The sequence below is a fragment of the Topomyia yanbarensis genome, chromosome 1, assembly GCF_030247195.1.
Source record: "Topomyia yanbarensis strain Yona2022 chromosome 1, ASM3024719v1, whole genome shotgun sequence".
Lineage (NCBI taxonomy): Eukaryota > Metazoa > Arthropoda > Insecta > Diptera > Culicidae > Topomyia > Topomyia yanbarensis.
In genome coordinates this window covers 180,790,767-180,809,539 of record NC_080670.1, presented here as the reverse complement: position 1 = coordinate 180,809,539, position 18,773 = coordinate 180,790,767, and the positions used below count along the sequence as shown (strand labels likewise).

At 42.3% G+C, this 18,773-nt stretch overlaps 1 protein-coding gene across 2 annotated transcripts in view; it reads right to left on the bottom strand.

Annotated features, from left to right (window-relative positions):
- Positions 1 to 3,151: 3,151 nt before the first annotated feature.
- The window catches only part of LOC131683469 (uncharacterized), a 28,170-nt gene continuing 12,548 nt past the window's right edge, over positions 3,152 to 18,773 (bottom strand). The window contains exons 1-3 of one of the 2 annotated variants that reach the window (XM_058965485.1): positions 5,375 to 5,473; positions 4,878 to 5,165; positions 3,152 to 4,810 (exon numbers count right to left, since the gene is read on the bottom strand). In XM_058965485.1, coding sequence (XP_058821468.1) covers positions 3,320 to 4,810; positions 4,878 to 5,165; positions 5,375 to 5,416 — 1,821 coding nt within the window. In that variant the 5' untranslated portion in view covers positions 5,417 to 5,473 and the 3' untranslated portion in view covers positions 3,152 to 3,319. Of the gene's footprint in view, positions 4,811 to 4,877; positions 5,166 to 5,374; positions 5,474 to 18,773 lie in introns of those variants that run through there. The other variant, XM_058965493.1, reaches the window with a different exon arrangement.

The window sequence follows — 18,773 nt, the reverse complement described above, 5'->3', positions numbered from 1 at the left end:
GCTAAGAGCGAAGGTACTTTCTATCTTTGGATCCACGTGTTCATAGCAAACACTCAGTTCAATTCGTGGAAAATTTAAATACAGCAGATTTTGCAGAGCCTGAAGCGGTAGAAGCCATCGTCATGACGTAGATGACTACTACGCCAGTGTGGATACGATTTATGAAGCGATCCAGTGAGCCAGCGAGATGAAGTACGTTCATTCGTGTGGGAAATATCGGATTAGTAACTGGGTCTCGAACTCCGCTAAATATCTCGAATATACAAACGAGAGGATTGTCAATTCCGCAGTGCATTTCAACCGAGAAAAGAACACCGAGTACAACCGCGTGCTAGGAACACCCGGTGAAAAGAATAGTTCTGTGGATTTCGATGGCGCAGGTCAATCCAGCAGAATGTCTCGCTTAGGATACAATTCTCTAAAAAATGTTGGTTCTTTGGAGGACGGGCTACGGCTGGGGTGATGCGATCGATGAACTGTCGTTTAGGAAGTGGTTGTGGTGGGTTAACATCCTAGCGGGCGTACCAGTGTTTAAGCTACCTCGAAGTTCTTTCGGGAATGCTAGATCAGAAAAGATCGAAGAAGTCCCCCTTCACATCTTAGACGATACCAGTGAGATAGCGTACAGATGCGTGGCGTATACAATCGTGCGGATAAGGTGATCTGTTCAGTAGCGATGATTCGAGCGAAGGAGGTACCGTTGAACTACAACTATCGATTCAGCGCCTGGCACTTTTGGCGGCGGTTGGTTTACCAACGATCAAGGGCATCACAAGTTCACGATCAGTTAAGTGGTGTTCTGGATCGAGGCAGAAGTAGCACTGTCTTAGATGGGGTTCTATCGGCACCGTTAGAAGCAATTTGTCGGGGGGTTCCAACGAAACTAAATGTGGCGGATTTAGTAATTAAGTGGGCTAAAGATCTGAAGATACACTCCAAGAACCCGTGGTTGGTGGGTAACAATCTTGGTACAACAGTGCGGAAGAGGGGCCGAAGAGGTTCGGATTTATTTATGGTTGCACAATGCGCACGTGACCACAGGTTATCGTGGGTTCCAATCGCTTCTCGAAGTGGACAGTGCTGGTGAGGACTTACTTACCATACCAATCAGTCGATCAAGGCCGTGATGGCATTTGATGTATCAAGAAGTCCTCTCCAGTCCTCTAGGTCCATGGCTGTTTATCGCCAGCCTCGCAGAGCACGAAAACTCCTCAGATCCCCTTCAACTTGATTGATACCCCTTTGTACCTGTCGGATTAATTTCGAGAACTATTTTTTCCAAGTTATCGTTCACCATTCTGACGACATACCCAGATCAGCGCAGCCGCTAATTTTCGCTGTGCGAACGATGGGTAGTTATCCAAACAACTGTTGCAATTCGTGGTCCATCAGCCGTCACCACATTCCGTCTTCCATTTACACCGCACCGTAGATCGTTCGCAACGCCTTCCGTTCGAAAACACTAACAGCGCATTGTTCCTCTGACTGTACAATCCAGGTTTTGTGGCCGTGTATGACAACCGGTCTAATGAGCTTTTTGTACTTACTTCGGACGGTAGCCTGCTTTGTTCGACCTTCGACCAAAGTGTTCTTCGAAGCCCAAAGTAAGCCAGATAACCTGTTAGAATACATGCTGATGAAGTCGATGGCGTGCTTAATCCAGTTCGCTGCAAACTATACACGGCAAAGCAAAAGACGGGCGATTGAGACGTTAAAAGCAATGAGTGTGCAGAGTAGATTACTTCGCAAGAATACAGTTTCGTCCGTACCTGTAGAGCTACGGCAAAGCAAGTACTTGAAGGTCCTCCTCAGGAATAAGGAATCAACGGTTAGGAATCGAGCAGTATAGACCGCGCTTAAAGCTTACTTCGCTAGCTGATAAAAACAGACTGATTCGAATGGGTGGCAGAATCGAAGAAGCAGAGCTGCTGTCTTTCGGTCTGCATATTCCAACAAACCTGTCATACGACCTTAGAATTACATAGCTGGTTGTTCAGAATCGTCGCGGAAGAGCAATAACGCAGCAGCTTGACGCAGTAGTCTGGAAGGTGTCGCCGTTCAGCGTATGGTGCAAGGTTCACCGAAGTAGGCCTTGAGTTCTTGGAGTGGTTCCGCTATCAGTGTAGCAGGTATCATCGAATCTTCGCGCGTCTCGCCATACAAGTGTAGATTATTTGGACCAATTTCATGTAATTGTTGGACGCCGAACGGAAATGAGGCAGATCCCACTACTCACCTGCTTGGTAATCCGGGTAATGCACTTGAAGTTAGCCCACGGACTGACTACGAAGTTGTGGCGATTCACTCGTTCATTGGTCGCTGAGGTTGGCCTATTGAGGTTCTGGCCGACAATGGGTAGAATTTCCTACGAGCCAGTAAGGAAGTGGTAGGAGTTGTTCGAGAAATCGGAGAAGATTGTGCGGATCAGCTGACTAATGTAAGCAGAGTTAAAAATAATCGAAGCTCTTTGTTGACGGTTGAAAATGAACCTGTTGCGACTCGCGGTGAATAGGAAAAATATTCATTCAACTATCCATCGTATTCATTCAGTTGAATATCGTACAATATATTCATTACACTAATTATCTAGGAAAATGTTTTCAAATGTCGACAAAGTATATGAAACAACAATCATCATCGCTTACATTGTGCCAGGGCCTACTTTGATGCGTTTGATTCGTTGCTGCACGGTCGATTCGTATAATAATCGGAGCCGAATGAAAATCTGCATGGATGAATGGGCGGGTTGTTCGTTTGACATTTTCAGCTGCGTCACTGAATATTGAAAATGAATGCGGCTGAATATGATCAATTTTCATTCAATGAATTTGAATATTTTTAACTCTGAATGTAAGAACGAAGTGGACCTTCAATCTACGTTGTACTCTTCACATGGAAAAATATGGAAGCGTCTCGTTCGGCCGGTAAAGGAGGCGTTCGTTGCGCATGATGGCCGGAAACGGTTGGTGAGGTGGAAGACATGATAAACTGCTACGGAGGCGCTCACACCACATTTCGCGAGAACCCTTCCCGAATCAGCCGACTGTTAATCTAATTACCTCCAAACATACTTCCAAGACGTTCACCGGGCAATCTACAGTCGGTCCAAACTCAGAAAATAGGCGTTTCTCTCTCGAACAAAACACGCCGGTTAGATTCTCGAATTTTACTGTCCACAGTCAAAATTTCTTCCTAGAAGCTACATTAAATAAATAAATTAATGCTAAAATCTTGGACTACTAACTACAGCTCGCTAACGCTAGAAACACAACGCAAATTGCACTAAGTATCAAGTCCAGCTGACTCTCTCAACAATCACTTAAAGCTTAAAACTAATACTGTAGGGCCGGTCGTTGTAGTGTGGAATCCTCGGTGGCAGTCCCGGTCCCTTGACCCCCAGTGGAACGTGTGCGCCGGGGATACGTCGTACCGGTCGGCCTCGGGGTCGCGAAGGCGCCGGTCCGAGCGAATGTTGCGGGAACGGTGCAGGACCCGGTGGACGCTGTCTAAGCTCTGCCGGACGTTTGGCTGCCTGCGCCTTCAGGTATTCGATCTGTGCCTTCAGTGCTTCCTTCTCGAGTTTTTCGTCCTCCTGACTTTTCAGGTACTGCTGGTAGGTAGGTTTTTTGCCCGGGTGTCCATCCAGGTAGTGTGTCGTCCGGATGTTTTCGCCTTTGAACGCATGCTCGGAATTGAGGAAGTTTTCGATCTGTCCCTTGGCTGCGATGCCGGCACCTATATGTTCGTCGGGATACAGATTGGGTACATCTTGCAACTTAAAGTTAGGTCGGAACTCAAGCGGATTGGGATTGTCAATGGCGGAACCGTGTTGTTTGGATTTGTGTTGGGTATGTTTAGTACGTGTGTGTGGTCGGAAGTTGTTGTGAGCGCCGGGCAGCTTGATGTTTTTCACATCGAAGTCGCTCTCGTACTCTGGAGTGATGGGCTTCTGCGGTTTGGGGCCGTAGGATGAGTGCGGTTTTGGAAACTTTTGCTTAACGTATGCATGTTCGTCGGATTCATCGCTATCGTCTAGCTGAAAGTTGTTCGTCAAACTGCCACCCTTGCCAAACGGTTTGAATTTCTGGCTTCCAAAACCACCCTCGTCACTATCGTAGTCGTAAGAAGATGCTTTCTCAGGTTTACCTAAAAGTCCCTCACCAAAATGTTTCAGTGTCGATACAGCAGATTTCACCAGCGGTGGTTCACCGAATCCGTAAGGATTCTTTTTTTTACCACCACTGGAAAAGAAATTTTCTATCTTACCGACACCGAAAGTGCTACCGATGCCATAGGAGCCGGTTCCACCGAACGTGTCGTCGTCAAGTGAGAGTTTGTTCTTCTTGTGCTTAGTAGGCGTCGATCCAAGTCCATAGTCTTCGTAGCTGGGGGGTAGCTTTTTCACCTTGCCGTCGAAGCTCAGTGATGAACCTGAAAAGGTCGAAAATGGTGAACCAGTCGCCCCGGCCAGATTTTTCTGCAGGGCTTTGTAGTGGCTGCCGGTTTTCAAATTCGAGTACACGTCATACTCCGTGGAATCGTCCAAGTAGTCTAACCTACCCGTGAATGATGTTTTCGTGGGAGTTGGATGGGAAATAGAGAATTTACTGGTTACGGAAGTTTTCGGTTTAGTGTCCAGGGAAGTTCGGGTATAGTCATTGTTCAGAAAGTCAAACGTTCCGCTCGGTTTGAAACCGTTGCTGTGCGTGCTTGTGTGGGCTTTGTGGTTTTTGAACCCGTAATCTTCGTCCGAGCTTGAGTCACTGGTGTCGGAAAGCTTCGTGCCGCCAAAATTGTACTCCGCGAATGACTGGAAGGATAGAGAGTTTGGTTTAATGTCTCGGTCTCGACGTTTTAGGAACAACATTTCACGGTACCGTCTGTTTATCTCCACTGGTCGTGATCGGCTTGAAGGAGCTTCCCTTGCCAATGCTATCCCCGGACGAGGACGACGAAGAGGATCCACCGCTGATGGCAAAGGAATCGCTTACAGTATACAGACCTTCGCCGGGCTGGTTTTCGGATTGTTTGGCTTCCGTACTGCCAATGTCATCATCGTCCGGCACGGGGACAGCTGTGGTAGTAGTGGACCGGCGGTAGAAGGCACGACGCTTGTCCGCTTTCTGGGTGAGGGTCGGTGACGCCAGCAGCGCCAGTAGCAGTAACTGAAATTGGAAAGAACTAGATTAGAGAGGGAGGTAGGAAGTGCCCAAAGAGTCACAGAATCAAACTATTTATTTAAAATTATTAATATCTGTGTTGTTTTAAAAACTGATCGACCAATTGTTGACCCCTCCAAGAAATTGAAAGTGCTCATAAATACAAAGTAGACTCAAGAGTTTTTCTTTCCGCTTATGAACCGATCTCTACATACGCCTACTGCAAACGGCAGCGTTTGCGGAAAGTAAACTACCATCAAAGACGGCGGTGACCGGCGAATTTAGCAAACGACTCCCCGACCATTCAACTGCTTTTCAATCCAATACTCTTATTTACATCTCACTGCGTGTTTTGAGACTACTTTTCTAGCCTAGCCTCAAGCAAAGAGAGACTATCCAGCTGGCGTCCGGCATTTTTCTTCCGTTCATGAGTTCGCACTGAATGCGGGGTAGGCGCGGTCGCACTATTAGGTGAACTGCGTTGGCTGTTTTTTTCGTAACACCCGTTGTGCACTCGATTTACCGAAAACCAGGACCCGGAGCCGAACTTTCTAGAAAAGTTTTTTTTTCACAGTGTTTTGCACATATAACAGACATATTTAGACGTAAACAAACTGCCTGATTTTCCGGGCTCTAATTTCGCGTTGCGTTCCGGCGACCTGTTCAACTGCACTCGTTTCACAGTCGATGAATAAGAAAAGAAAAAGAAGAAGGAAACTCGTTCGTGATCGGTTGATTTTTGCGCAAACGGAGAGAAGAAAAAAACGTTGGTTGCAAAGTTTCTTCCTTGTCTGTGCGCGGGCTTACGTGGTATACTCGCATCTTGATAAGTTCACATGTGGAAGTGCGCGGTAGTGTAACTTCCTAAGCCTCTGACAGTAGATAGCGGCGACTGACGGCTGGCGCAATAACGTAAAGCAGTTTTCACTTTCTTCGGAAAGCGGGAAAACAGGAAACGTGTGTGTGACCGGCCGCCGCAGCCGCCACCGTCGATCGTAGTTGGCTGATGAATTCTTCGGGTTTTTTTTATGTTTTTATGGCCTTTGGTAGTCATATAACTGCGACCGATATGTCATAATCGCACAGTTGTGCTACTAATGGACTTAATAGCTGTTTATGATTATTGGGGCACTTGTAACACGTATATCTTCTTATGTGTGACTACAATGCGAGCTTATTACGTCTATCGGAACATGTTATTATGTAGTGGAATAACTAGTCCTGGATCGGATCTGGCAGATAGATGTTTTCTTTTTTTTCTGTTAATTTTATTATTCATCTCCCACACTGCACAAATTCTCTCTCATTTCATCATTCCATTCTAATCCTATTGAAGTTATTTGACGTTGAGTTTTTTTGTATCCGCGGATCCCGTTTCAGAACTGGCCTAATTGAGTTCCCAAAAGATGTCGAATATGTGATCTATTATTAGTTACCGGTAAAAACAAACCTATTTATATTTATATCATGAGATTTTACAACTATGTAGACCCTAGATATTACATAGGGTGATGAGCCTATTTTCACCATACTAAGCAAGGTGCCTCATTAGTCCTATAATTTCTTGCCTTACAATCAATAGAATGCGTAAAAATTGACATCAACCGCTTTGCTTCGTTGTTAAGAACCAATATAATAACACAAATGCGTTGAAAACAGTAAAATTCTCGAGTTTGAGCACAATGAAAACTCGAATCGAGTGCCCCTATTGTTGCGCTACCACTTGACTCAATGTGTTGAACAAAGATGGCAGACACTGCTCTAACCAACGGCTTCAAATGGGTAGGGTGATAATAGAAACATGGCGCAAATAGGCTCATCACCCTATCTGCATTTCGATGGTAGCAAACATCGCTCACAGCCTACTATCAATGTTACATCTTCTGTTTCATGCTCTTATGTCATATTTTGAATGCGCAACTAAAAGTAGACTCATTAAAGGTAAAAGGCATTTACAAAAGGCATTTACATCAATCTGTAACTCATCTGTATAAAAGTATGACTGATCTAAAATGATAACTAATGGAAATGGTTGTTTGGAGTTGGATTGTGAGCCGACCCCAAAAACCTTTTTTTTTAAATGCATACTGTTTAATAAGAATCAATAAAAACAAAACAGCAACATCGATACACAACCGTAAACAACTGTATAGACGCATTGCGGCTCCATATTTTTAATACATCCGAACGAAATTTAGGTCATATTTTTCTTTTTATTTATGAGTAAAGTATCTCTATGTTTTACTAACAGACAGGCACGTAGCCAGGATTTTGTTTCTGTAGGAGCCTGAAAAGTGAATACATAAATCCATAATTCTGATTAACTAACCCTAGAACGTTGCACTGGGGTACAAATGTACCCCACGCCTTCTTTGGAGCCGTGCGAAGACGAGAAAATTGGCTAACCATAATTCAATTTAGAGTTCCTTTTTTCCCGAGTGGGTAGTAAGATTCGTAGTGATTTGTACCCAAAGTGACGAAAGTTTAGACATTGCGCATGTAAGTGAACAATAAACGAAAATGTGTTTATTACTGATTCCGTACAATCAACCTTTTTCTGGAATGGAACTCGCCACTGTACTAAGTGCGACACGCGGGAAATCGGCTGGATCCGATGAAGTGGGCTACCCTATGCTCAGACACCCGCCACCAAGGGCGAAAAGAGCCTTACTAGAATGCTTGAACATAGTCTGGGAAGGTGGAGACTTGGCGCGAGGCACTGGTCATTCCTATTCCCAAAAAAAAGTAGCGGAAGAAAGGAGCCCAGCGACTTCCGCCCTATAAACTTGATTAGCTGAATAGCTAAAACGATGGAGAGACTAGTAAATCGGCGCCTTGTGACCTATCTGGAGGAGGGAAACTTCCTCGACCTCCGGCAGTTTGCTTTCAGAAAAGGACTCGGCTCAGGTATCCATCTCGGTTCGTTTGGAGAGGTAGTCGGCCAGGCACTCGAGGAAAACAAGCACGCTGATATCGCGATCCTCGACCTCGCCAAGGCCTACAATACGGTCTGGCGCGAGGGTGTACTGCGACAATTGCATCAGTGGGGAATAAGAGGGAATATGGGCCGCTTCGTCCAGGAATTTCTCAGGAACAGAACCTTCCGAGTGTACATCGGAAGAAACAAATCTGATACCTTCCGGGAAGCCAATGGGGTCCCGCAAGGATCCGTGTTGGCAGTCACCCTTTTTCTCGTAAGCATGAATATTCTATTCGATGCTTTACCGAAAGGAGTATTTATATTCTTATATGTTGATGATATCATTTTGGTGGCGATCGGAAAAACAAAAGCTAGAACCAGGATAAAACTGCAGGCTGCTGTTACCGCCGTAGGCCGGTGGGCCGAAGCAACCGGTTTCAATATTGCCCCAGAAAAATGCGCTATTGCACACTGCTGCAACTCCCACCACGTTGCTTTCGACCGGCCCGTGAAACTCGCCGGTGCAACGATACCATTTCGCAAGGAACCGAAAATTCTCGGAATTAAGGTAGACCGGAGAATGACCTTCACATCCCACTTCCAGCAAATAAAAAAGGATTGCGAAAGCAGGAAAAGACTAGTTCGCACCATAAGCTCACGCCACACCAAGTGCAACAGAAAAACAGCTCTAAATGTGAGTCAAGCCTTAATACACTCAAAAATATTCTATGGCCTTGAGCTCACCTGCCGAAACTGGGAGGGTCTGGCCACCACACTAGCACCTGTCTACCATGGTGCGGTTAGATTCGCATCCAACCTGCTCCCTAGCACACCGGCGGAAGCCGCCTGCATGGAGGCAGGTATTTTACCATGTCGATGGGCGGTAGCGATCAACGTTGTGAAACGAGGACTGAGTTTCCTCGAAAAAACGACAGGGGGAGAATGTCAAATATTAGCTATAGCTAAACATATCTACTCAGAATTCACTAATACCCAACTCCCTGCAATTGCCAGCATGCGCAGGTTCAGGAATCGCCCCTGGAACAAACGCTGCCCAAACCTGGACACCAAACTGACACGTATCGTAAAAAAAGATGATCCTCACAGCGCAACGCAAGCAAAGTTTCTGCACTTGGTCAACCGCAAATACCAAAATCACCGCAAAATCTTCACTGACGGATCAAAGCTAGAAGAAGAAGTTGGAATAGGGGTACACGGTATCTGTGAAGGATTAGCTCTACGTCTGCCTCCAGAATGCTCGGTATTTTCTGCAGAAGCAGCCGCGATCGCCGTTGCCATACGCAGAAAATCCGAAGGTATACCAACGGTAATTTTTTCCGACTCCCTCTCGGTCATCTTGGCACTCGAGACCGGAGAATCGAGCATCCGTACATCCAGGAAATCGAAGATACCTGTGATATTCTCACTACGATTTGCTGGGTTCCGGGCCATTGTGGAGTCAAGGGCAACGAGACCGCTGACCATCTGGCCTCTATCGGTCGGCGAACGAGGTCAATGGTTACCCGAGAAGTCCCGGTAAATGATATCACTAAACCATTCCAGCAGAAAGCCTCCAACCACTTCATTGACCACTGGAGGAACCTGCGAGGACACCCACAGAAAATCAAGGGATCTCTCCAAAGATGGGAAGACAGAGAGAGCAGAATAGAGCAAAAGGTACTCTGGCGACTCCGTGTAGGACACACCAGAATTACCCACGCCCACACTATCTCACGAGTAAATCCACCACTATGTTCCACATGCAACAGCAGGTTAACAGTCGAACATATACTCGTCAGCTGCCCCGTCTACGAGGACCTTCGTCGGCAACACGATGTATCATCATCCATAAAGGATATACTTGGAAATGACCCGTCACGAGAGGAGAATCTACTGATATCTTAAAAAACGCCAACTTGTTCGCAGAGATTTGAAGAGAAGGGAATACCATGATCGCCTCGGAACCTGGTGCGCATCTCTAGCAATGACTTCCGACTTTAAATAGACGTCCTTAACTGTAACAAATGAAATAGACTAAGAGGTTACATAGAATATAAGCACCCTTTGGTAGGCGAATGACCACTTCGGTTAAAGCCTATAAATAAATAAATAAATGTTCCACAGCTAAGTAGCAATTACTCCATTCTTTTGAAATTCGCTGCATTAATTTTTCGTTCCCTCAGATAAAACCTTCTTTTTGCGGGTACTGAATCCCGCATGATAGTGCTGGCTAATACCTTCCCATTAGCCAACACTATCATGCGGGCTTCCGACGACCGAACACAGGCTCAATGGAGGTCAATTAAGATATTTCTTCGATGGCAAAAATAATGCTGATACGTCTCCTTTTTGATACAAATTATATGCATCCAATACAACCAGCCTCTCGATAGTCTACTTCCGGACCAAAGATAAGCTATTTAACATTAACATTATCGAACTAAACAACACTCGGCCGTGTACGAAGAAGTATCTTATCTACCAACCCACCCGGGAAGTAGAGATTGATGGTGCAGTCTCCGACAGGGGCCTTAGTTGCGAAGTACGGGGTTGGCTTCTGCAAGAACCTTTTGATTTAGTCAGCAAAAATTCTGATTTGCAAGAAATTGCGTTCAGCAAAAATCGAAGAGTATAAGAAAACAAATTATTTTCTATTAACCTCATTTCGAGCCTCTCGCCGGATCTGTTCCTTCAAACTTTGTTTTTTTTTTAACAGGGTTTTTCTGTTCGCCTTTTTGGGCTCCGGAACATGAACTTCCGTCATTGCAAAACAATTGGGTTCAGTATTTTTTTGTCAGAGAACGCTTAAAAATTGGCAAATTTCATGGAACGATGGAAGTTGAGGAATCCCAAAGGTATCAAGAATTCTTGGTCCAAGGAGATGGATGAGGGTCGTGATATCTGGCGTCATGTCCAATAATTATACGTTGAATGCACAATTCGGGCGTATTGGGACCGCGGAGATCTCTGCGCCTGTGGTGACGGTTATTGCGACATTAAACATGTTGTCTAGTCGTGCACCTAGCGTTCTAGTGCCAGATCTCCGTTAAATGAATCTCTTCGGCCTCGTTCCAGTCCGAGATGTGCTGGCTATCCTCAATCTACCTTATATGTCTCCCATATACATATTTTTAAACACAAATATCCAAATTTAACTATGCCTTCTTTTTGTTTAATATTCTAACCAGTGCTGAACTCCATCACGGTACTGATGGCAAGCCTGCTAGTTAGACAAAAGAGAATTAAATGATTAGCATCCAAAACAGTAAACGATGCATATTGAGTTACGGTTCTCACTCCAATGAATTGACAGCAGTGCGACAGTTCCCCTCTGAGTCTCTCACTCATTGGAATCATTATTGGGAGGAATTGAAGCTGACCATCATTTTATTTACATCATAAAAAACGGTTATAACGGCCATCTTGTTACAAACAATGAGCTAGTATTAACAAACAGGCGGTTTCACACAAATAGCTTTTCATAAAAGAAACAAAAAGGTGGAGAAAAAATCAACAAAGCACCGCTTGCTGCCTGAATACAATAGATTGATAATATTTCGTTTACCACACCAATATAAATTAAACCGTACTCAATCTGTTTATCATTTCATTGCGCTCTCTCTAAAACGGCTTCTGTGAAAGACAGTTGACTGAAACACTATGCAAGGAAAATGGAAATGAATAACGATCACTTTTTGGTGAACGGTCACTTCGTATTTACCATCACAAGACCATCGTGAGATTTCACAGTACTGTTTCTAACAGCTACCTAGATATCTGATCCATAGAATGTTCCCAGCAGATCCAAGGATCTGACGTTGGAATCAGTTCCTCTTGTGTATGGCTTTTGCCTTTCTTATAAAAAACCTAAGAGTGTTTCTCCTTGTTTCAATTGTTAATCAAATAATAGTTCTTGTTAAAAAATTACAAATTTTATATCCTTAAAAATATTTCTCGATCTAAATTCCTGGTTTTAAGAAGTAGATGTGTTAAAATGTATTCCTCTTATTAATTTAAAATAATTTCAAATTTCAAACAAATTCTAATTATCCCATATTTCAAGAAATTTAACTTTTTAATACGCGGGCCCTTTGCTTATAGCCTTCGCGGAAGCTGGTGCCAAAGTTGGCGTGGAATACATTTGTACCCCAGTGTACGGTTGCCGTTAGCGTTTCGTCAGGTTTCGTGCTATCAGTGGAAATGTGACTCGAGACAATACCAGTTTAAATACTGGTTGTTTTACTACGTATGTAACAATTAGTATTATATAATCGTTTTTAATCATTTATTCAATTAATTTGATCTAATTTTGAAGTAGAAAAAAATCGTTCTCATTTTTTAAAACTTTCACTCGTTTTATATTATTAAACTTGCGAATTAAAGATATCGCAGGCTGGTTTTTATAATTCAGGCAATTACTCGATCCCTGAAATAATGTCGAAAGGTAGAAAGGCAGACCAGAACTCCCGGTGAATTCGAAAGTGTGTGCAGAAACAATACTGATTTCTCTACAAAGCAATTAGAATGAGAAGTTTAGCTCTATTGATTTTGAACAATCCTGTAAAACCACTGAGATTTGATAAGATTATCTGGATTAAACAAAAACTGTGAAACTTTAGTCAGCGGCGGTTTGTATATTCTAGCTCCTTCTGGAACGTTGATTAGTTGCGATGATTTAGATGTTATCAGTCTAATCAACCTCGCGGTTATGTTTCTGACTTTACCCAACTCCAGTTATAACTTTTACTATTAAAGTACAAATAGTGAAACAAGTTTATAAACATTGAAATAGTGCATCTCTTGAACGCTCTAGAACGACTTTGTGTTTGAAGCGAGGGGCGTATTTTTGGGCATTTAATGGTAACCATATAAAGCGACTAAAATGGTGCTGCTGGTTGCAGTATTAAGTTGATTGTGTAAACTTAATTTAAGAACAGGGATACCAGGTATATTTTTAAAATGTCTTCTAAGTTCATTAAAAATGTCTTCATCTGTCTTCAACGACATGAATTCTGAATCGGTTTGTGATTTTGGGCTAAAATTCTGCCTGAAATCTGTCTGACATCCGAAAAAAATTGTTTTCAAAATGAAAAAACAACATTTGAAATGTCTTCAAAATAGGTACTGTGGGGAATAAACCTTAGATATGGTCGGTGTTAAGTCAGACCAAAAAAAGTCTCAAAATCTTTAAAAAATGAAGACATTAATGATACTTGATAAAGAATTTCTTCAGTTATATTTGACTTTTACCAGATTTGATTTATGTTTTAATAAGCAAGTATTATGACAAATGTCTCGAAATCAATGTCCGGTCTGGTTTAACACCGGCCATATATGAGTCAAACCGAAAAGCGTTAATGTAATTTAATTTCAAGTTACCTAGAGTATCAAACAGCTTTTTGCAGTCCTTAGTGGATTAAAACGACTTGTTTGTTTTTATATCCCAACGTTTCGACGCCTTGTTTGCGCCTTCTTCAGGGGAGAAAAAATTGATTATAGCTTTTTTTTCTCCCCTGAAGAATGCGCAAACCAGGCGTCGAAACGTTGGCATTTAAAAACAAACAAGTCATTTTAATCCACTAAGAACTGCAAAAAGTCGAAACTCTAGATAACATTAATCCAGTCGAAAGTCCATCAATTACATTTCAAGTTACTTTAATACAGGCATTGCATGTCCCTTATGTTCTTGTGTTTGTCCTCTGAGCATGTTCTCTTATTAAATAATTCCTCTGAGAACTGAGCCTATGCTTATGAGGTAAATGAATAAGCGAGCTGAATCTAATACGTTTAAGGGAGTCTTCTACCCGCGAGGCCTAAAATTTAGCACTTTTTTGGGAATAAACTGTAAAGCATCTACTCAATGGATTTAGAAACTTTTTTTTTATTTTGAAGATACATGTTTTGATTTTTCAATTTTACTTTTGAAGACGAAAAGAAAAATCTCTCGTGACCATGAAACATTATTGATGACATTAATGTTGAAACTACATGGGTGCCGCTTAAGTAAAGTTGTGGCAAATTAGTAATTTGTAAAAAGAAAACTCATATTTTTATAATCATAGTCACGTTGGCTATGTTTAGACAAGAGGGATTTCTTTAAATTTATAATTTGTAAAAGTTATGTAACAATTTGTGAAAAATTACAATATTTGCGTTATTTTTTGGTCTATTAAGGGCTATAAAAATGGAACAAATTTACATTTTGCAAATCCCTTTTCGACCAAACCTTGTAATACCTTGCTAGTTAATCTGCTATGCCTGGGCCGTAGAGCTCACCTTCCTCATCACGAAAATGTTCTTGGCTTTGCACATTTTGCTCTCTCTGTTGAACGACACCCACTTTGCATTCAGAACGACACCCACTTTGCATTCAGAACGAGTTATACGTTCACTGTCACAGCTTGTAAGATCGATGAAAATCCTTGGTTGAAGATACTGACTACCAAATAAGTCACAACGTTGACCACCTGCCTGCCAGAATTTGTGCAAGTGTTTTGGCGCTAAGGCACAGATTCCACTATTCAGAGACTCATTGATGTTTTGGGTGTGAGATGCTTAGGAGATCTTTCTAATAAATCATTAGATGATAGATTTTCGTAGATCCTGATATGTTCGAAAGTTTCTAAAGTTCCTTTTACTTCAGCCTGCCACCACTTGCACCAACTGTCCTCGCCGGGTGAACACTATGGTTGTGGGGTATTTTCGTTCGATAACGAGAAGTGTTCGGGGGAAGCCCACATTACATTTCGCATATGTTCTACAGAAATTGAGTTTCTCTAAATCGCCAGGCCATAAAATTTTGTTAGCTGGCCGATTGATTTGTCCGTCAACTTTCCCTTCCCACCGGTACCTTTGTTTTCTTTCTTTAGTTTTCGTTATCTCGTTCCCATACGCTTCTCAGCATGTCCGATGCATTCTTTCTTCCGTACAATAAGACAAGAAACCATTCACAGACGTTCACATATACATAAACCGTCAAGAATGGACCAGAGAATTCTTTAAACAATAATTTTTCAATGGACAAGCGCCTTCGTGGTGCGCCGCGTTTGGTATCTCAGAAACGGCCGGAGATGGGTACCTTACGATTCCCAGAAACATGCTAAGGAATATGGTTTTCACCAAATCCTTTCTGTGGCGTATTCTCAGATACATATAGATTGAAATTAAACATAGAAAAAAATCGATTTTTTGAAACCGTGAAAGTAGACGACGCCTTTAAAGTTTTGAAATTTACTTTTAATGGTTTCCATAAACGCCGAATATATTGGCGCTCTCTTTCGTAACTGTGTAGTGCTTTAAATACATAAAAAGAACGAGCACGAGAGAGTCCACTTCTTGCGCGAGAAAATGGCACATCAGTCTCGAATCTGCGAATGCATGTGTACAGTGTACATATAGGAATCGTGGTAGATTGAGTGAGAACAATATTCTGATGAGTGGCAACACTTGCTAGCAACCGAAGCTCGTGTCGGCATAATGCCATGGCCATGGATGTGTGTGAGACTGCCCGATATGTATAGATCTATGTGTGAAAAATTTGTTCGTAGCTCTTCATTCACTAGACTAAGTTTCATGAGGATAGACGCTTAAATGGTGAACGCTTATCGACCTTCTGAAACCATGACAGGTACTTCTTTGATTGATTTAATAATATGTGATTTAGCAGCAACCGGCATCCGATCGAAGAAAAGGACGAAATCACCGTTAATCCTATTGCTACTGTGTAAGTTTCTTCATATTAGCAAAGTTAATAATACACGAGTGTATTTAATTTGTGGGTACATGGACTCTCAGTGAAACCGCAGTTTTTCCACTTTGTTACCGTTAGCTCAGGGACAATAACTCAGACCCACATTTATTACAGTCATTTTTCCATTGATTTAGATTAGGTTACGTTAATACTTTCTAGTTTGTTTAGTTAGTTTAATTTTTTCATGTAATTTTCAAAAGGCTCATCATTTTTGTGTTTAGTTTTAGGAAATTTTGTAAACTTATACTAACATAATATTATATTATAAAATATAGAATTTAAGAACGTTTTTAAACTTCTCCACCCCTGATAACAATCGAATCTACTAACATACCACCGGCGAAGATTAGGTAAAACTATAGACGAACGGGCGAAATTAATCGCACCGCAGAACCACTGTTTCCGAATTCGGTGAAGGAAGAAGAGAAAGAGCGATATGGAAGGAAAGGTGAGAAGAAGAAGAGAAGTGATAGAAACTAGGAGTCGTTGGAAGCCACTGAAAGAAAACGGACGTCAAAAAAATAAGTCCCTCGAATTTGGGCAGAAAAGTAAAAAACCAAGAAGGTGTCGCGGTGAGTGAGACCGGTGAAGACGTTCGACGGAAGGACAGAACGAAGAACTGTGGTGACGAGTAGTAGTGTGTCGGCGGTACGTCTCCGTTTCTTCGAAGCCAGATAGCAGATTCGAAGGAGGTTATCAGGACGACGCAATACCACCACGAGGACCTGGTTAGATTCGTACGTCGAATCTCGGACAAGGAAAAGTCTCCGTTCCTTCGCATGCAGAATCAGCTCCGTAGACACGGTTCGAAGGAGGTTATCAGAACTATCCCTCCCTACCACGTGAACCCAACCCCCGAAAAGGCACTGGTGGCCGGTGAGACATACGCCATTGTCGCTGAGTGTGGAAACGGTCGTTTTGAAGGTTTGAGTCTGCACCTAGACCGATGAGTTCTCCCGGCGTCTGCGAGCACCGTGGATAGAGCAACCGTTACAAGTTACCACATACCGATTAGATTATGTGCTTCGTCTATGCTCGGGATAGCTCTATCCCCATCTACGAACCAGCACCCAGCGTGCAGCAACGAAAGGCTCCAGCTCCTCACCCTCTCTCCACAAACGGAGCAGCAAGGGCCCCAACAGTTCCTGACGACAATACACGCCATGTAAGAAAAGTTAATTCTAGAGAAAATTTTCAATAGGACGTAAGTAACATTGAGAGCCTCTCTTTGTTTACTTTCTCTTTCGTTTATTACGACGTCATTACAACACTTTGCGCTAATTTTCAGTACATATCGAAAGCCGACGGTTTTTACTAGAATATTATGCAAAGAGTAGAGTAGTAAATGTTGAAATGGCCAAGTAATGAACAGAAGAGAAAGACCCCAAAGAGAATCTCTCATTGTTACTTACGTCCTATTGAAAATTTTCTCTAGAAATAGATCAAGGTTGTGAGCAGGGATGCCACATTGAAATCTGTGTTTCGGCCAAAAAAATCTTTTCACCATCTGTGATGACTAAAACAGGAAAAAAATCTGTAATAAATTTCCAAAAAATCTGTGAAAATCTGTGAAATTTTTATCAATATGCCAAAAATCTGTTCTCTGTGAAAAAGAATCTGTGATCAAAAATTGTGAAAAAAAACTGTGACATTACAGAAAAATCTGTGAATATGGTAACCCTGGTTGTGAGTCCTCCCTTGAGCAGTGTGAAAGCCGACCCTGGGTGAAATAAAACACGATTGAGCTAGTCGTTTGTTACAATTTTTATTACTGTCTACTTTTAAATGAAAATTTCTTTTGTGCGTTTTTGTGGCTTATTCCAAAATTGTTAAAAATATCACAATTTACAGATTGACAGTGTTTGAGTACGAAACAATTTAAAATAAAGTTAAGAGTCAATAAAAATGTTATTGTGTTAAAATGACGCTAAAACAAAAAATGGCTTCTCGGCTGCATCGTTCTCAGCAAATTGAAATATTACAGTACAGTAGACTGGCCTAATACAGGATTTCATCAATTAAAATTTAAAAAAATTTGTCAAACTTTATTGTAGCCAATATCAGAATTGTGTTAAACTAGCGATAAAGTAGAATTTTTATGCTCAGTTTTCTATAAAAAATTCTATAAAAAAAAGTATTACTTGATTCCTTTATTTTACTAGCCAATGAGAGCCGTGTGTCTTTCATATATTTTACATAATGTAAACAATAAAACGAGTTTCAATGGTTCTCCGTCAAATCGCGTGCTTGGAGACCTTTTTTCGATGCTAGGAAATATTTTTCCTCATCAACTGCGCCTTGAAGATTCATTACCATCCCGCTATGTTACACTTCCGTGTCATTGTCATGATTTTGAGGTAATTGACGAAATGGTTTGCAGTTGTCAATATTACCTATGGTAGTCTCTCGGGACCGGATGCCCCTATCGATACAGTCGTTGGTTCTTTGATCGGGCAGACTGGACCACCTACGAAGCCATCGTTTCGGGTGCTCTCGATCGAGACTGCGACCACTACACGGTGGACCTTGTAAAAGTCATGGTTCAGGCTGCAAAATGCAAGGCCCCAAACTAGCGGCCGGTTCACTGGTGAAATCCAGAAATAGCGGAAGCAATCGAAAATCTTTTAAAAGCACTTCGAGCTCTCAAAACACTCCTCTTGACTACCATCTATGGGATGAAAGATCAGCGGATTTTGTCGTCTGAGGAACCAGGCCAGCTGGGCTTCCTTCCTGGACGAAATAAGTTCCGACTAGTCGATTACAAAACTGTAGAGAAGGATTAACGCACTAAACGGCAAAAGACTTCGTATTATTAGTCAACGGTGCCACGACAGTTGAGGCTTCCGAACTCACCAATAAAATGGAAAAATATTTCGCCTTAATAAATTCAAAACAACAACAAAATCACTTTCAATACGGCGTAATGACATTGAACAACATTGTG